Source organism: Crocodylus siamensis, chromosome 3 (assembly GCF_052110815.1).
Source record: "Crocodylus siamensis isolate JL-2025a chromosome 3, ASM5211081v1, whole genome shotgun sequence".
NCBI lineage: Eukaryota > Metazoa > Chordata > Crocodylia > Crocodylidae > Crocodylus > Crocodylus siamensis.
Window position 1 is genome coordinate 170945670 of NC_143397.1, and position 20555 is coordinate 170966224.

Below are 20555 nucleotides of genomic sequence, written 5' to 3' on the forward strand. Positions count from 1 at the left end.
ACCAGGATCAGAAACCAAAAGTCAAAGCCAGAGGTCAAACCAGAATCAAGAGCAGAAAACAAGAATCAGGTTGCCAAGGATCCTTCAAGAATCAGAAGCTGGAATTGGAGTCAGGATTCAAAACCAGAGAACCAGCAAGGAAGCACACGGAGGGTCAGGAGCCATGAGGTTAAAATCCCTCATAAGAACCAGCTCTGCTATTTGAAAGCTCCTGTCAGTTGTTTAAAGATGGGGCCATCCACCTCTTCCTTGTGGCTTGCAGGACTATAGCAGATGCCTACCATGATGCCCCCCTGATGCTCTCCCCTCTTACCTTTTACAAAGAGGCTTTCAATGGGCCTACCTTCCAGTTTATACCACACCACAAAATACATGTTCATCTCCTTTATATACATAGGGCAAAACCTATACCTTTTTTCCCGAGGCTATCATTCCTGAACAAATTACACCTGTCCATGATGGTATTCTAGTCATGTGGATTATCCTATCACATCTCTATAATCTCAGTTGCTTCCTAATTCCTTGATTATACTAGAACATCCAGTTCTTCCTGTTTATCTCCCAATTTCCCATGCTTCTTGTATAAGTATATAGATGTTTAAGTATCTAATTGCTTGTCCCTTTTTCTTCCTGAGACACTGCTAATGGTTCTGCTTAGTTCCCTTCAGTAAGTTTTTATCCAGAACCCCAGGCTCTTTACATGCTTCTGGACACTCATCTCCAACCCCCAAGGGAACCTTGTTTAAAGTCCTCCTCACTAGGTTAGCAAGCCTGTATGCAAAGATATTCTTCCTTCTCCATCAGGTGGACGCATCTCTTCCCAGCAGTCCAAATTCTTGGAACACCACTCCATGTTTGCAGAAGTCAAAGCCCTGCTGGACAACACCATCTATGCAGCCATATGTTGATCCCCAGGATGCAGCTGCTCCTGCTTTACCCTTGACTGGAAAGCTCAATGAGAGTACTACTTGGGGCCCCTGTCCTGGTCACACTTGTAGCCAAAGCCATGTAGTCACTTTTAATCTGCAGTATCATTATTGTCCATATGGATGAGCAGTATGGCATAGTATTCAGAGAGCTGGATGGGTCCAAGTATCCTTTCCATGTCATCTCAGATAGAAGTTCCTGGAAGGCAGCAGACCTCTTGGGCCAGTAGGTATACCAGTTCTTCAGCTGGGCAGCCACAAGTTGAAAAGAGGAGTGCTCTTTGTTTTCTGGAGGTAACAAGTTGCCAGCTTCCACCTTCCTGAATACCTCTGTCTTTTCTGTGTCCCAGTGCCTTCACAGGCTGCCCCTCTTTCATTATGCTGGAGGTCTCTGTGCATTGAGCTGATAGGAGCCTCATGCTTGTGGATGATGCTATCATGATGACAGGTCTTTTATGACTATAGCTTCAGTCTTATCTGTCACATGAAAATTTTCTGTTTAGGACTCTAGTCTTCATCCACAAAAATCCTGATCAAAGCAGTCCTAACACAAAGGACAGTTTGGACCCAGGGTAGAAGCTCAGCATAAGTATAAACTCCACAACATTTCTAATGGAGACATGTACAATACTCTACAAATATTTGAGGTGCATTATTACAGTGAAGGCAGATTGGTTTAAGCTAAATATGCATATCTGGCTCAGTCTTTTATCATATTCTTCATAGATTTTACTATCATGCTGATTATTGAATTAACTGGGTACTTCCACACATTCATTAATGTGCCGAGATTATGGCACATTAAGTTTAGTACCTGTAATTACAGGTACTAACTTAATACACCACAATCAGCTGGCGCACACTTTGTTTGTGATGCTAATATGCAGTAGACTAATTCTACTGTGCATTAGCATGGTTTTTGCCTGCTGTGCTAACAGGCAGTAGAATAAGTCTACTTTGCTGCTAGTGTCTTGTGTAGACATGCCCACTGAGCATCTCCCACTAGTCCATTAGGTGGCAAAAGTGTGTGTCTTTCACCTTTTTTAATCTCTCAGGAGGAAAAGGATGTGAAATCGTTTGCTTTGTTTTGATAAGGAAATTAGTCATTTGTTTGTTTTTAAATATACAGGTTATCATGTATTTACTTGAGAGAAGGCAAAGTCAGACACACGCTTTGCCTGTGGTGCAGAAAATGGCAAGGTTTGTGATAGTATTTCATTCCTAGGGGAATTCATTCCACTGTCTTATACTGGCCACTGAGAAAGTTCTGTCTGCTATACAAATGAACTTCCACCTTAGTGTAGAGAGTTCGGTATGTCTTTATCCAGGTACTTAGACAGCCTTTCAGATAATTGGGGCCCAGCCTATGGAGGGAATGGAAGATTGGAATGAAGACTGAACTTTAATTGAATTTCTATGGGAAATTAATATAGAGATAAGCAGCAAGTTTGATTTACTTGCAGTAACCTGGGTTGCTAAGGAAACACATTGCAGTGTTCACTTCTAGTTGGTGAAAGATTTTGTTCCCAGGAATATGCTTTACTATAATCCTACCAAGAAAAGACACATTTGTGAATAATAGAGACTAGTTCATGCACCGGGATGGGACTGAATCTGCTAGCCAAATAGGGATGATAGAAAGCAACACCTGCCATTGTAGATATGGAACGCTTATCATTAGCAAGAGATCCTAAACTACTGTTTGACTGATTATGAATGTAAAACTTGTATTCAAGAAGACAGCAACTTAACCACAGATTCCTCAGACTTTTCAAAATACTCTCTTCTGTTGACTCTACCTTATTTGTATTCAGCTTTATCCAACCATTCCTCATTCATGCTGAGATCTCATTCAAATAGTGAATCCTGTTTGGGGGAGGTAGAAGAGTTATGTGGTCAAAGACAGGCAAAACTAGAAATATGTTATGTTGTCTTCCTATTACCAGCACTTGAATCCATGTCTCATCAGTTCACTATACAGATGACTGTATGTTGATGTCACAAAAGAGTAGAGAGAATTTCTCTCTGTGAGACTCCTCAAACAGCGCATCTTGTAATGAATGTGCAGTTCCCATCATTGTCTTCAGAGTGGTCCTGGAGAAAGAACTCTACTACTTTGGATGTCTGCCACCATTCTTGGTTGAAGCAGCAGCATCTTATGGGTCAGCAGCACTGAATGCTGCAGAAAGGTCAGGGAGAAGAGGATGAATGTCTTCTCTCTATCCATTGACAGGAAGATGTCATCCATCAGTGCCACTACTATGGTTTCAGTTAAGGGTCCTAGCCTGAATGCAGATTATGCTACATGCAAAAAACTGGCTTAATTAGGTGATATTTTAGTTGGACTTTGTCTATAGCTTTTCTGTATGTTTGTTTAAGAATGGAAGGTGTGGCACTGAGTAGTAGGCTGAAACAAATGTATTCAAAGTTGGGGTTTTTTCAGTCTTGGTTAGACATTTATGTATCTAAGAGGAAAAAAGGATTCCTTCCCTTAATTGTGCATTATCTGTTCCAGTCAGCAGTGGTAGCTTATGACTCTTTCAGACATGTAGGTCAAATACACAAGTCTTAGGCTGAGTGTACTTTAGGTTATCCAGAACTACTTGATAAATGAAAATACTGTGCTTTAGAAATACAGGCTGTCTATTGGCTAGTAGCTTTAAACAAAGGATCCATGCTGCTAGTGGAGCCTTCCCTAGGTTAGTGCAGGGAGATTTGCAGTTCTTGTAAAACTGAGGGCTAAATACTATTTTAGTTTATGTACCCAAATGGCAAATACCTAGCCCCATAATTGCATTTTGGGGGATTTGCACATGCTTTGCAATTCAGCATTACATAGACTACTCTAACAAGCATGGTGAGTGGGTTTGGATAGAATCATACAGTTATGTGCGAAAGACAGGTAAGTCTCAAAATTTTAGTCTGACAAAAAACAAAGCTAATGGGCTGTGGGTGAGGGACAGGGTCAGGCCATCCTAACACTTTAACCCAGTATGTTAGTAGTTAATGGTCTTGCCCAGAGAATCAGAGACCCAGTTTCTAGACCCCCACTCACCCAAAGAGAGTTTGAACTTGCATCTCATGCTTCCCAGCAAAGGCTAGCTGTTGTTTAAATCCTTGTCTAGAAGCTGGGTCCACTGAGCAGCCAAGAGAGGGAGACATTGGACACCAGAAGGAAGAAGACAGGCCAGCAGGTACATGGGTCAACTAAATGGACAGTTCCCCAGAAGGGATTGGAGCACTGATTCTAGCCTGAGACTTCTCTTTTCCCAGTGGGGCAGGAAGTTTCCCCATATCTCTTTTTCCAACGAATTTGAAACAGTGTGTGAAGACATTGTAGATTCAAACACATCTGGGTGAGGGAGGCTAGAATGCATATATCCTGCTCCCTGGGCAAGTGCCCCAACTATTAGGCTGTCGGTCTATATGTCCTCCCCTATGTTTTTCTTCCAGGAGGTATACAAATAGGCATGTGCAAGTAGCAAAAACTGCAGTTATGTAGCTATGTATGCACCACTTCAGCACATCAGATGAAATAGGATTTGGCCCTTGATGTTCAGCTGTAATGGAGATTATAAAAATTCAAGAGCAATTTGCCACCCTGGACAGCTCCTTGGTCTGTTTCACTGTTGTTTTTATGAGTTCTTCCAGATGGAAAATGCATGCAGATACCTCAGTCAAATGAACTGAGTTTAAAATAGAACTTGATTGCTAAAATCCCCATAGGTGAAGCAAATGTTGTCAGGGATATTTCAAATCTTAAACTTACCCTAATGGAAATAACCTGAATATCTGCTTTTCTGAAAACAGCTAAAGGATATTTTTAATGTAGCATTTACAGCATTTGTTAAAGCTTAGGACTTCCTTTCTTCCTTCAATGACTTCTGAAACCATGTATGTTGATAGGATGCACAGCTACTCTTTTTTATTGGTCTAAGTAATTCAATATTCATGACTGCCAAGAATAGATCTAGAAAGCAGAAGATGGCAATTGAAATTTCTCTAACAACATGCAAAACAGCCATAATAACTGCTAAGGAAACCAGATTGCATGGGTTTGAAAATCTGCACTGAGCAGTCATTAAGTATTGTTCTTTAGTTGTGTGATTTCATTTCATTAAGTATTTGCATACTAATAGAAAGCTAAAGTTACAAGTATACTGCTGTGAGTGATGCCCAACCACTCCCTTCCAGCCCTTGTGTTTACTTCCATAGTCATCCACATTGCATTGGCAAAGCACAGGGAAAAGCTTTAATGCTCTCAGCTGCAGTAAACCAAATCAAATTTGAGATGAATAATGAACTTAATTTGCCATAAAGACAGTCTGTTTGGTATTTCATCCAATAAGGTAAGTTAATAACAATTTTAGGGGGAAAAAGGAATAAAAGATCCTTATTTTCTTTGTTGTTTTCTTGTAAGCCTAAATAAAATCCTAATTTTTTTCTTTACATTGTGAACTTTGTTTCACGTTTCATCCAGTATATGAATTTAAGGTGAATGACGTAGCACTGAGTACTTCTATATGTCTGACTTTTGTTTATTTGGCGACCCAGAAATATATATTAGGAAAAAAATCCAGATTTCTGTATACATATATAAAATACAAAAAGCATGCTAAATGAAATGTGCTTGTCAGTGCAAACTGCCTAATCATAAATTGTTCACTTTCAGAGCAAAGCAAATTTAGATCAAGATTAGGCCATGTAACTGATACAGCAGATGTGGCTGAATCCAGTTAAGGCATTAGGTATTAACTAGATATTATTTGCATGGTCTATTTTATTTACAGCATAGGCATTTGAGCAGAAAGAAAGAGAAGCACGATCAGCGTTGTGTTTCATAGCTATAAGGAATGTTGTGTGTTTGTAGTCGAGGTGTTTTGCACAGCAGTTTTTCTAGTTCAGAGGCCTCAGTGAGGTCTTATGTTACTTATTTCAAAGTGTTTAATTAAAGTACATTAATGATTATTAGTTATATAAAGAAGAAAAAAAATCACTTTTAAAAATCACGTTCAATATTTTAAAGAATACTTGCAAAGAAAAATGTCTTTATTTTGTATGTGATTTTAATAGCTCAATAATAAAAATGATACTTTATTAAAGACAGTGATTACCGTAGACAGATTTGGTTTTTATTTTTTGCTGTTCTCTTTCCCTTCCTTGTCTCTGGGAGTAAAAATATTCAGTAGAATACAGGATTATTTTGTTTTAGTCATTCTGCAGAGTAGCATTTGTAATGCTGGCAAAAGTATATCATTGAGGAAAATGGATGTTATGATCAAGGATCCTGGATTTCTCTGGTTTTAAAAAAACCCCAATTTTCAAATGAAAAAACATAACCTAAAATCTACATTTTTTCATGATTAAAATGAAACACCCCTATATACATATCTATATATAAATTGTGTTTCATTTTAACCATGGAAAATGTGGATTTGGGTTACTTTTTTAATCCAAAAATTGAGGATTTTTTTAAATCAGAGAAAACCAGGATTCCTGGTTATGATTAACTTAAAAACCTTAAACAAAAATAAAGTTGCCTACTCTCTCAGCTATGTCTCAGCAGGTCTCACTGCTATGAGTCTTCAAAGGCAGGAGCTACTATCTAGGTGTGCTTGCATGCAGCATTGACTGTGATTTTGTAAGGTACAACACTGGCCGTTCAAATGTAGCAAGAGCCTGTGGGAAAATTTCTGCAAACCTCCCAAGCCAAAAAGCTGAAGACTTACACTGGCATTATTCCCCAACATTTTCTCAGTCCCGTTGAATTCATAGCACAGTAAAATATGACAGCATATCGTGGAATGGAATTAGTTAGGCCCTGGAGAATATTATGGTCAGTTTTATTTTACCAACTCTTCGTTTTAGACTAGGGACTCAGTATATTATTTCTTTTCAATCTGAAACATTTTGCTGTGATAGCAGATGACGGCTCTAATTTTGACCAAAGATGCTTTAGGAACCTAGTAAAGGCAATAAAAAAACCCCAAATGACTCAGCATTATTTTGAAAAAAATGTATACACAAAATTGCTGCTTATTATTCCAAAGATGTATAATGTCAAGTACAGAAATATGTATGAAGTTGTTGAGTTTTGAAAATAGTGTTCTGCCATGTCATGGGAGCTTGTCGAAGAGCTTACAGAAGATTTTAAATCAGGAAGACTCCTGGGTTCTGTATCCATTCCACCACGCCATGCTAGATGTATCCATATTAGGCACCCATTAAAACAGCAATGTAACTGAAGTTGTAGCATAAAAATATCACAGCCGGTGGCTGGTCATGCTACTTCTGCCAGCAGCCAACACTGCCCCATGCAAAGCTGCTGTCCATTGCACAGTGCTGCCCTGTTATGTTTGGAAAAACTGACCTAATATGCTCTCTACCTGTTTCCCCAACAATCAAATGTGACTAATAATGACAATGAAGATAATACCAAAGAGTATATAGCAGGGTCATGTGGCTTAATAAAATATTTGGAAAGGAATTTGTGAACTTTTGGTAGATGCTTTTACAGAAATACTGTTAAAAATAAATGCAAATATAAACTATGTGTTGTATAGTTTTAATATGGTGTAAATGTTGAAATCAATGGAGTTACCATCATAAAATTGAAGTAAGCTAGTGAGGAATCAGACATACATTTTTTTTTAAATAATATTGTCTTACAAAATTAAAAGATCCCTTTAAAGCAAAACTGACTTAAGCATAGACTTCAGCAAGCAATTTAAGCAAAGTATGTAAACATTCTCCACAGACAAAATGTTGGACCTAGTACTACCATTTTTTAATTAATTGTTTCCATGAAATTTTCTTTGTACTTCCTCATTCATTGAAATTGTAATAGCACATGCAACATCCTGACTTCTCAGATGCTATAGACTTAAATTAGAATTCTATTTATAATGTTGAATTCTGAGTTATTACTTAAATAATATGGGATTTTCCTAACCAGTCCTCTTCTTTTTGACAGATATAGACCTTCCACTCACAACCTCAGTGTAATATGAAATTTCACATTTTTCTGGATTATTTAATTTATTTCCCTATTTCTGGAGCTTCAGCTTCCAGGATTTTGGACCTCTTCAAATTAAGAGTGACCAATTGACTTTTTGATGCCTTTGGACTTCTGTATCCCTGAGTTCTTCCTTAACACCTCAATTCTTATTCTGAATGAAAATGATTGAAATAACAAAATGGATGTTACAAAGTTCATTTGTTCATTTGCACTAAATGAGCCTGCTTCACTGAGCAAACAGAGTTCAGACCACTGACTTCTGAGTAGGGAATTAATGAAGGATATGCCCACAAACGTAAGTGCACAGTCACATGCACACACATACATACATAGTGTCATATACCAAAAACTACACCAATAACTACATTTTTTGTGTATGCCTATTTGAGGCTATAAATTGCATGTGTGAATATAAAGCCTTGTGAAAAATGTATTGCAACCAGCTCCAACTTGTTTAATAGTATCTAAATCACTTTGAAAGTCTGCACTAGAAGGCACTGTATGCACACTACAACATTATTAACAACACAACTCAAAAATTCAAAGTTATAGATCCCCTAGGAACTATAGCTCATTTATATTGCGGCACTGTACTACAGCATTAAATTCGACAGTGCGTTTATTTTTTCAAAAATTATGAGTGTTCCACTTGGCTGAATTATGCATGGGCATTGTACCTTTAAATGCCCTGGTTTTTGTTCAGTTAAAATATCAGCCTCAGTGCTGCGTTTACATAGTTCTTTTTAAATTTACTGTAGTAGTTAATTTAGGTAAACCTGAATAGGGTAAACCTGAATAGTAAAGTCAAAAAAGTGGAGAAAAATTTATGAGATGCCTGTTCCTCAGAATATCTAGATGTACTCTTTAATCTAATACTGCAGATAACAGCTATGTTCTGAGTGACTAGAAACAAATTTTATTGTGCTTGCCTTGCATATAAGTTCTGGGTAGGTATCCTACTTTTCATTCAGGATGTCAGCAAGTCCTAACTGTGAGGCTGTGTTAATTTCAATTTTGTTTCTGAATGATTTTTACTCCCAACATGAGCAGTACAATGGACTGCTCTTGGATACATTTGAGGAATGCTAAGGGAATGGGCTGAATTTTTCCTTGTTCATATGTGCTTATAGTCCTAGAACCGACGAAATAGCTAAAATAGAAAAGGAAATTATTTTACTGGTTATCACAACTGCCCTGCAAAAAAAGTGTAAAATGCCCCGTCTTCCTATACATTAACACAAAACTGTATACACTATAAATAGTGCTGAGCAAGAACCAAAACTCCATCCCTTAAATATGGTGTTAGCTGTGTCCAGATCTAAATTATTAATGGGAAACCCAACTAGATACTATTCCAGTTTGGTTTCTTGACTTCTGATCTCTAATGGACACCTCCCCCTCTACCATCTTTTCTTTTTCTTTATTCCGTATTAAAAGGTTCCCCTCCACCACAGCCCTTCTCCCATTACCAACAGAAAAAAGGATGGAAAACATACTAATTTCACTAAGGTATTTTATTTTTTTCATATGTGAATGCATTTGTACATAGCATTATATAATAAGGAAACTAGCCCCAACTAAACCTATTCCCCTATCCTGGAGATCTTGAATTCCTGAAGCAAAAGTAGATATATATTAGAGTACACAGCATAACATCAACTTAGTGTATGTGCTTTACAGAACAGTCACTAGAGGACATTTCAAGCAGTCAAGATAATATAGAAGACGGCATAAAAATAAGTAGATAAAGAAGCTTGGGCAGTGAGAAGAAATGATGGCAGAGACATAGACAAGAACAGACTTGGGAGATGAAATCCAAAATCTGTTGAAATCCAAACTCTGTTAAAGAAAAAGACCAAAGCTCTAGTAACTTTTCAGTCTCTATGATGAGCCCAGGAACACTGCCGAGAAGCAAACCCTGCCACATGCTCATACTCACTGTGTGCCAAACCCCCAGAAATTATGCAGGGTGCTGGTTTAGGACAGCCCTGAGCAAGTGGGATGAGCTGTCCTCAGGCACACCATTGTGAACATGTTTTTTGGCATTGTTCACATACACATGTACTAAACTGGCTACATAACTTAATTTCTGGAGTGGCAGTGAATGAGCAGGATGTATGGTCTCAGTGGCACTCATAGGCTTGCCAGAAAGCCAGTGCAAACATGCCTTGAGTAGGGGAAGAATTGTTTCACTGGAGTACTTCCAAAATGAACGAGAAGCTTGAATTTAATGCAGAATTTGTGAAGGAGCTAATGCAGAAATTCAAGAAAGGGAAGCCAGTATTATTTGTCCCTCGCAGCAGCAGGAAAGGAAGAAGAGCTGAGAAAAGAGGTTAAAAGAAAGAAGATGCAATCATCAACATAAAAAAATAGAATAGAAAATTAGGGTTGGAAGAGATCCCAGAAGGTCATTTAGTTCTAGTCCAACTCCTTGCTCAAACCTAAACTTTCCTTGCTCAAAGCAGGGCCATCCCCAACTAGATCATCCCAGCCAAGGATTTGTCCAGCTGGGTCTTAAAAACCTTCAAGGATGGGGAGTCCACAACCTCTCTGGGTAATCCATTACAGTCTTTTACTACCCTCCCAGTGAGAGAGTTTTTCCTAAAATCAAACCTAAACTTTCCTTGCTGCAACTTCAGACCATTGCTCCTTGTTCTGTCATCTGCCATCACTGAGAACAGTCTAGCACCATCCTCTTTGGAACTAGCTTTCAGATAGTTGAAGGCTGCTATTAAATCCTTCCTCAGTGAATGCATCTACACATGCATTTATTCTGGCCTCAATTTACTCTGATGTAAACTAATCTGGAGTAAGGATTTTCAGGCAGACATCTACACATGCAGGTATTAGGGAGAAGATTTGCATCCAGTTTTCTGCAGCCCCACAATGAGGCCCTGTGGCCACCAGGCTCTGGCTGCAGCTGCCAGCACTTGGTAGCCCTCTTTAAAATCCAGCCCAGCTTGCTGCTCTCTGGCCAGCCTCTTCCTTGCCCAGGAGCAGCATACCAAGAGCAGGGACAATATGCGTCAGCTTTCTCCTTGGCCATACAACCTCCTGCACTATGATTGCTCCAGCCCCTGACCCTGGCAGTGACAACCAGTGCCCTGGGCTCCTCCTGGCCCCTATGATCACTCTGTTGGCCCACCACACTGACTGCCACCTGGTCCACAGCTTTCATTCTACCTGACTCTCCCACAACCAGCAACTGCCTGCCTGGCCACAGCATGCCACCACTGCCACTGCGAAACTGCCACTGCCAGGAACACCAGCAAGGGGCTACACAGTGCCACTACCGGGGCTGCAAACACCCACATGGGCCTCCAGCTCCACTACTTCTGGGCCTGCCATGCCAGCTAGGATTGGTGGTGGCACATTGTCCAATACACCTGGGATGACGAGCAGTGGCTGGATGGCTTCTGCATGAACTAAGCCACCTTTCAGAACCGGCTCCAACAGCTGTGGCCCCACTTGGAGCATCAGGACACTGGCATGTGCCTGGCCCTCCCCACAGACACCTGGCTGGCCCTCACCATGCTGAAGCTGGCTATGCCTGCCAGCCTCCAATACATCAGATGCCTTTTCAGCATGGACAAGGCCACTGCTGGGGAGGCAGTCCTGGTGGTGTGTGGGGCCCTCCAGGATGTGCTACGGCACACTGTGCTCCATGTCCATGACCCCCTGGTGGTGGTGTATTGGGGTCCTGGCGGGGACCCACATCCCTATCACCTATCCACCCCATGGAGACCACCCCTATTACAGCTGCAGAAGATTTCACTCCATGGTCCCGCAGGTCATCATGGACAGCATGTTCACCAATGTTAACACCAGCACTTACAACACCCATGTGTTTCACAACTCTGGCCTTGTGGGACTGGTGGAGAGTGGGCACTTTACTCTGGGGGTATCACACCTGTAGCTGGGTGCCATCATGGTCCTGCCCCTATTCATCAGGGATCCTACCCACCCACTCCTGCCCTGACTGATGCAACCTTACACCTGGACCCCTGCCAGACCACCCGGACCCCTTCTAGGCCTGCTTTAACCAGTGACTGCGCTGGACCCGTGCCCTTGTGGAGTGCACCTTTGACTGCCTCAAGGGTCACTGACATGCCCTCACTGCCCAACTTGAGATCACCGAGGACAACCCCCCATGGGTCATTGTAGAAGCCTGCATGCTGCATAACATCTGCAAGGCCTGGACGCAGGAGGTGCGGCACATGGAGGATGCCTGGCAATGGAACACCACTTGCAGTGGCAGTGATAGCAGTGGACCCCCCTCACTGAGGCCCCAAGAGAGCCATACACCTGCCAGCAGGGGCCAGGGCATGGGTACAGGGGCTCTAGCTAAACACCTCCTCCTTTACTCCCCACTGTATCCCACCTACCCTGCTACCCATGGATCCCCGACCTCCCCTGTTCACCTTCAGCACCATGTTCACTACAGACACATGTTGGAAGAACAAGCCTTTATCCTCTTCATATCACATCACACAGACCCCTCTCCCTGCCTCTCCAACACACAGAGCCCCCCCTTCCCCCTCCTTGCCCAACAAAGCCCCTCCACCACCCACTCCACCCACCAACAATAAAAAGTCCTTGTCCCTATGCAAACTATTTACAAAGTGACTTTTATGGTGTCCCAGAGTGGGGAGCCATGGGGCTTGGAGCACCTAGGAGGTAGAGCCTGCAGGCAGGCAACCAGCACCATGGCCTCTGGCCACTCCCCATGGGTCCAGACACTGCGGTGAGTATGGGGAATGGGGAATTTTCCCAGGAGTGACAGCAGCCAGTGCTCCTCTGGCATGGCTGGCTTCCTCTCCAGCAGGCAGAGTCCAGGCACCAGTCCAGACAGCTCTGGCTCCATGCCTGCATGCAGGCATGGAGCCAGAGTAAGTGGCAGGGCTAGGCTGAGGCTGGGGATCTGGGTGGTGGGCTACCCAATGCAGAGGCCAGGCCAGGGGCTCCTGGCAGCTGGTGATGGTAGAGGACCTCCTCCCAGGCCTAGGTGGGGGTCTGCTGTGGGCCAGTGGGCAGGCACCAGCAGGTGATTGGGGCTAGGGGTAATAGGCAGCTGTGACCCTGAGCCAGCATCCCCACTGCCAACTGTGACCTTTCCCCAGTGTCCAGATGCAGGACCAGCAGAGCCATGAGACAGAAGCTTTTCGTGAGACATTGCAACATTTTAGAGATAAGATGCTCTGTACCAGGAACCAGATGCAGTGCCCAGCTCCAGATCAGGGGTCAGGCATGCATGGGTGCCCAGGGACCATGATAAGTTGGCTAGTCTAGGCCCAGGTGGCAGCTGGCCAAGCCCACTGTCCCTGCAATGCTTCCTTTGGTCTGGTGGCCCAATGGGTTCTAGCTGCAGGAAGCCTGCCTTCCCCACCCCATTCCCACAATGGGACAGGCCAGGCTCCTGATAGCACCTGATGCCATGACTCCAGACCAGGGGCCACGGGCCAGATCTGGCCTGCCAGGCCATTCTGTTCAGCCCACAGGGCCCCTAAAAAATTTAGTGAATTAATATTTATTCGCTGCTGACAGCCTGTCAAACCTGACAGGAGCCAGGGGCAGTAGGACCCAGAGGAAGCCCTCCACAGGCTTGAGCAGCCCAGTCCTACCCTGCCCCCAGCCAGTTCCCTGCTTTCCTGCCCCTGCCCTGCTCCAGCACCACGTGGCTCCCAGCTACATCACCAGACTGCGGAGCACAGGACCACACTGGTATGTGGTGTGTGCGTGCATGTATATGTATGTGTCCAAGCTCAGCAGCAGAGTGTGTGTGTGTGTGTGTGTGTGTAAGGACAGAGGCAGAGAATGTATGTGTTTTCATAGGGTGAGTGCAAAGGGCTGTGTGGGTGTACATGCATACTCCACCATACATGTGCACCCACACCCCCCTTTGCACTGCCATACCCTGCCACTCTTCTCCCAAGGACAGGCCCCTACAAACCCCATACTCACCCACACCCCACATGTCCACACACACACCCACATCACACCACAAACCTATACCCACCCCCCACAATATACAAGAGTAAGACTTCATTTTAAGCTATTGTGCAATCACCTCTATGTACACTACACAAACACATGTCAATCAGGACAAAAATATTTTTTGAAATCAAATTAATTAATGTTGTAGATGTTCACTTTTTAGAATATAATTTGGTATTTTTCTGGTTCCTAGATGGCAAACCCTTTGCTGAAAGGAGTACTTCTGGGGGCAGGGGAAGGGACTTCTGGTAACAAAGGCCAGGGGTTAGGGGCAAGACTTCTGGTCACAAGATGGTGAACAGGGAATGGGGCACCTGTCAAGGGGTGGGCCTACCCATGCGGCCTTCTACAGCTTGCCAAAACTCAGTAAGTGGCCCTATGCCCAAAATGATTGCTTGCCCCTGCTCCGGACCCTGCTGCCCTCCCCCTCCTGCTGCAGGCCAAATGATCATCTGTGTTGCTGCCCAGCCCATGGTGCCTGCGCGTGAGAGGCACAGATGTCCTGGACAACTACAGGGGCAAGGAGCTGCCCATGCCTCCTCCCTCCCCCGCTGGGGTCTTCTGTGGAGAGGCACCCCAGGACTGTACTGCTACTGTGCCAAGAGTGTGCCCCTCCTGCTGTGCGTGCCCTGGGCAGTGCACGGTGAGCTGTTTGCATGGGCTAAGGGGTGCCTGACCCACTTCGCCCTGCTGCTATTGATCCTCATGGTGCCCTGGGCATACCTGCACTCCTAGTTTGGGACCCTGAGCTTCAACAGTGCAGGGGGCAAGTTTAGGCTGGCCCTCAAATTCCACCCTACATGTCCCTGCCTGCTGTTGCTGAGGAGGTCATCGCCACTAGCATCAATGCTTTCCTCAGCATATGAGAGGCCCATGGGTCATGTCTACATGTGCACTACTGTGCATTAACTAATCTCACTTAAATTTACTACTTGTATTTACAAGTAGGAAATTTAAGTGGGATTAAGGGTTTTTCTGTCTCAGTAAGTGCACGCACTTGTAGATGCATGCGCTTACTGTGCAGTAAACTGTGCTAATGCGGAGTAACATGTCTCATGTAGACACACCCAGCCTTCTCTTTTGCAGACTAAAAAAGCCCAGTTCCCTCAGTCTTTGCTCAGAAGTCATGTGGCCCAACCCCCTAACCATTTTCATTGCCCTCCACTGGATTCTTCAATTTTTCCACACCCTTTTTGTAGTGAGGGGGACCAAATGGTAATTAGGTGATTAAATATAATTATGGCATTAGAGAAAGAAGAGGAAATGGATTTTAGAAATATTTAAAGAAAGAGTCTTGGAATTTGAGATTGGAGGTGGTTATTGGCACTGGTTTTATGACCCAGATGCCTTATTTTGGGAGGACCCAAAACCCTCAGACTGACCATGACCTTTCCATTCAATAATAGGGGAAATGTTGTGATACACAGTGATAGCAGATAAGAATAATGCAAACAATTCTATATCTCCCAGTCCTAGAGCTGTCATTAGAGGGGAGGTATGTCTGGCCACTATGCAAGCTTTACCCTAAGGTTCTCTTGAATGTCAGATGTCAGCAGTCTGGAGGTCAGAGGCTGAGGCCCACCCTCCCCCAGTCGAATGGGTGAGATGGGTTGGTGGTGTGCCCTCTGTCTGTGGTGGCCTTGGGTTCCCTTCTTGGGGACCCTTTACTGCCCTGAAATTCCTTCTTTTTGTATTCTTTTCCCCTTCTGATGACTCTTCATTTCTGGCCATTGCTGATTGGTCTCTCAGTGGTTGTCATACTGTCCAAGTTCTATCCTGTCAGCATATTCCTTTGTTTCACAAACCCATCACATGTGCATATCCTATTTTGGTTCTTTCTGGTGTCCTCCTATGGGCTGTTCCCCAAAACTGAAAATCCCAAGGGCCCTGCAGTTGGGCACTGTGACCTGATGCCATCTTATCTTGTGTTATGGAACAGGAAACATGGCTTCAATTCCTAGCCTGTGTGTCTGCTTGCTCCTTTCCTGTATCAGACAGAGCGGGCCTTGGAGAAAATTTTTCACAGACAGGTTTTTTGGAAATCAGTTAACACTTGCTGTTCCCCTGGACCATTATTCTAATGCATATCTACTTTACCTATAAGCCAATTCCCAAAAGCAAACCTCTAAATACCATTTTCTAGCTATCAGTGATGAAAAATGGAAAAGGAACACCATTTTTGTTTACAATTAGCTTTACTGGCTAATTATAATAATCAGGAACAGTCATTATAATCATTGGCAAACTGGTGGTCAAGATTGTGGAATCATTTTTTCTTTGTCTAGCACAGTATTTTGTTGGGTTTTAGCAAAATTGCTAGACTATGCCATAAAAATTAAAATACTGGCAATAGTTATATTTGTAAGGGTTTATTTACCTTCCAGGCTCAAGTTGGTGATTGCAGTGAGGTGTTGGCAGCTGAGGAGTAATTTAAATTTAATAGGTAATTCAGTACTTGCCTTTTCATTATGAATGTGTAAATAAACTAAAATCTAGGCGCTATCATAATATATGGGAAGCAATGGATGTATGATCCGCTGTACTGAAAGTTCTGTATGTTGGGTTATGAAAAATATCTTGCATTCAAAAGATTGTCTAACTTTATTCTAACCATGCAGTTGGTCCAATAAAAGAAATGACCCCAAAAAATCCTTGCCTCTCATGTGTTCGGGGTTACATTTAACAATTTATAAAGGTCCAGATGCCACAGTGATGCACTCCTAATGGTAATCTTAGTAGGACAACATGAATATTCACAACATGTAAATCAATTTTTGACAACCCAAGTTTGGCATTAGCCATAGCAGGTCACAATGTTATATAAATCATTCACTTTACATATTGCTCTCAATAAAGTGAGAATGAAAAGAATGTGTGGAGAAACAATTAGGAAATATATAATTCTTTAAATTTTTCTTTGCTTAGTTTTATAGTTTTGGAGTTTCTCCTCAAACTGTAATAGAGAGGTACAGTGAATGAGTGCGTTGTGTTTATTTCTATAGGTTCCTCAGGACGAATGGACTGGGTACACTCCACGAGGCAAAGATGATGAGATTCCATGCCGGCGAATGCGCAGTGGTAGTTACATTAAAGCCATGGGAGATGATGACAGTGGGGACTCAGACACCAGCCCAAAGCCATCTCCAAAGATTGCAGCAAGAAGGGAGAGCTATCTCAAGGCTACCCAGCCATCACTTACAGAACTCACCACCCTCAAGTAAGACATAGTCAAAATTAACCGAGGATCTCTCCATGTTTTCTGTTCTTGTCTGCCCATTTCAGATTCTGGGTACCCATTAAGGAAACACTTAAATCCCAGTGATTTCCTTTTAAGTGTTTTTTTAAATACAGATAGACTTAAGCATGTAATTCCTGAACAGTTGCCTAATATTTAGGACTCAAATGGCAAAGAGGATCAGTTTGTTGATTACGGTGAGACTGACGACATGCTTAAAGTTCTTTTTTTTTCTTAAGCAGAAATGTATTTAAATAACTATGTATATTCTTTAATCATCATTGCATTAGTGGAAAACAGTACCAAACCAACAAAGCAAGCTCTAAGTCTGGTGGTTTCACTCCAATCTGTTAGAGATTTACTACATGAAAACTCATAGGTAAAACTTTGCCTGTCTAGGTAATACCAATTTAAGTTTGTCTGTCTGCTTTCATTACAAGGGAGTTAAAGGTAAACAGGATGCTCCCACAACACATAGTGCAAGGCATAGTAGTAGTCACTAGGTAGGTGAATTAGCTGTACATTTGTCCACAACCTCAGATCACAAGATGGCAGTCACCACTGAAGAAGGTGATGAAATAGATATTAGTTTGATTAGGATTAAATAATGTGTATCCAGTTGAATGGAGTAGTTGCAAATTATTTGGAGTAGCTAAGGCACTCATTAAATTTCCCTGTGATGGTGAAAAGTGTTTCTAATAACTATTATGTCCAGGGAAGGAGGAGCATCTGTCCAATTCAGAATGTAATCCTAAATACCTCTTAACCTGGGGCAGCAAAGTCATGTTCAGGTCATCCTACCTTGGCTTTACCTTAAAGGAGTGCTTTTCAAGCCTTGTTACACCAGAGGTACCAAACTTTCTGGCCCTGTGAGCCAAATGAGTGGTGCAGGGTCAGTCTACAGGATAGATTCCATACATATTTGGTCCATAGACCCCATTCTACATCCCTGGATCTGGCCACATACCATATGTTGGCTTATACAAGCATGTGCTGCCGTGCCACTAACCTAATCCAGCCATGTACTGACCTAATCCAGCTGTGCACTGCCCACCACCCCAATCCAACTGCACACATACCTGATCCCACACGCCCAGATCCAGCTGTATGCTGGTGTGATCTGATGCACAGCGCTATGTTATCATGCCTGCAAGAATTCCCATGAATCTAGAAATTTGGGAGCAAAGATGCAGCAATTGACTTTGCAACCATTTTCTCACCATCAAATTTCCATGCCCTTGGAATGTCTTGCAGGCCAGATGACATGGCTACATAGGCCAGATCCAGCCTATGGGGTGGGGGTTCAGTACCCATGTATTAAACTAAAGGCCCCTTTCAGAAAATACTGTCTCTTGGTTTCATTCATTCTTTTGATTGTGAAAGTATAATAATGTAATTCTGATGCTGCAAAGAAATTGGGAAGACCACAGCAGATCAGAATATTTTTGAAACTATGGATTCCTATTTGAAATCTGTATCTTGTGAGTCACATGTAGACGTTGCATACCTAATAGTGCTCATATTGCACAACATCCTTAGAAAGATCGTACAATACCCCAGGGTGCCACAGCACTCCTGAGGAACATCATGGTTGTAGAGCAATTCTAGCAAGTCTTTTACTTCTCAATTTATTATGCAAGCTCCTGAAGTGCTAAAGCATATGCTTTATTATAAGCATAAGCATGTAAGTAGTTCAATGGACAACAGTTATACTACTAATACTAGAAATGAGAGAGAACAAACAGCATAGTATAAAAATACCTCACTATCTCAATGTAAACAGATGGCAAATTTATACACAGAACCTGGTTTATGAATCATTACCTGGTTTATGAATCATCATCACCAGATACCCTGGTTAAACCCTGGTGTTTCTCGAATTAGCAGCATGAAACCTGATCAGTCAATGTCTGTCTGTTTTCTTAGCATCTGATGCTTAATCATACTATCCAGGGGCATGTATACATGTACCTTTGTCTGCTCTGGTGCACTGAAATCCAGCACATTGGAGCAGACTTGATTAATCAAGTCTGTGGAGCATGCAAGCTGATGTGCCCAGTGCTGCATTGCATATATTTATACAAATGGTGAAATACACATCAGCACACAGAAAATGGCAGCAGTACACTTTTGAACTAAAACACCTTTGATGTGTTTTAGTTCAAAACCACGCCGCCACCATTTTCTGCGTGCTGGCTCACATTTTGCTGTTTATACAAATGCCCCCAGTGATTACATTTTAAACCAGATCAACTGAGAGTCAGCCCTGCTGTAACTAGGCAAGGAAGTGGATGTGAGGATTAAAGACTGTGGGCACATCTACACATGTGCTTTAATGTACATTAGCCTATTATGATGTGCATTAAAGCATCACAAAAAACGTGCATTTTGCTAATGTGCATTAAAATAGGCTAGTGCACCCTATTCTAGTACCACACAGTGGAGGTACTAAATTTAATGCACACTAGCAAAAGCACAGTAACAAATGTGTAGACACACCCTTTGAGTCCACATACTGTTCATGAGGCGGGAAACAAGCAGGGCAGGGAGTAGACTATCTATATGCCAGAGTTCGGTCGACTGAAGGAAGGTAGCCTGCACCTTTTTCAGGGCTACAACCAATTATTTTTCTTCAAGTATAAAAAATGTGCCCTGGGATGAATTTTGATACTCAGAGTCACAGTTCCACTTGTGATTCACCCTGTGGCAATTCCAAGAGTTATGCAGTTTATGACCTTTCTTAGGGCATTTCAGTAGTGCCAACCTGAAGCATTCAAAAATCATGAATCAGACCCCAAAAAAACATGTTAGACTTTAGATTTTGAGATTTTAAACACCTGACTTTTGAGACTATAAAAACAATATAACTGGGGTCCTTTTCATGCCTTCTTGTATAGACATTTAGGATTTACTTTTTTCAAGCTTCTCTCTTCATATGTGATACACATCTATATATTTAAATGGGAGCTGAGATTCTAATTTCATTTTATGAAGTCAAGGTCTGAGGCTTTAAAGTCCCATATATCATGAGAGTTGCAAAAAAATTGCAAGAGTTGGGAACTCTTAAAGCAGTGTATTAAAGTGATTTTAGAATGAAGAATTGGTATGGGATGCTCATCCCCTCTTTTTCCCTGCCTCTGGATGAGATGGATGAACGGTGGCAGCACTCATCCACTTGACTCTAGAGCTGCATGAAAGCAGGGGCTGCAGCTAGAGCCTGTGATAAGCAGCTGGTGACCTCAGATTTCATGGCACATATGAACAGGATCTGAGCTGACAATTGGGTAAGCTCAGAGCTTACTGCACATTTGTCCACATCCACAGGGGGATGCGGCCATGTGGCCTTACCCCTCTGGATACAGCTCTCCAAAAAATAATTTTT

General features: G+C 42.4%; 1 protein-coding gene across 6 annotated transcripts in view; it reads left to right on the forward strand.

Moving 5' to 3' along the window:
- The window catches only part of DLGAP1 (DLG associated protein 1), a 698746-nt gene that overhangs the window by 476063 nt on the left and 202128 nt on the right, over positions 1-20555 (forward strand). For all 6 annotated transcript variants that reach the window (XM_090039737.1, XM_090039733.1, XM_090039735.1 and 3 more), the window contains one exon: positions 16941-17155. In XM_090039737.1, the coding sequence (XP_089895863.1) occupies positions 16941-17155 (215 nt within the window). The remainder of the gene's footprint in view (positions 1-16940; positions 17156-20555) is intronic.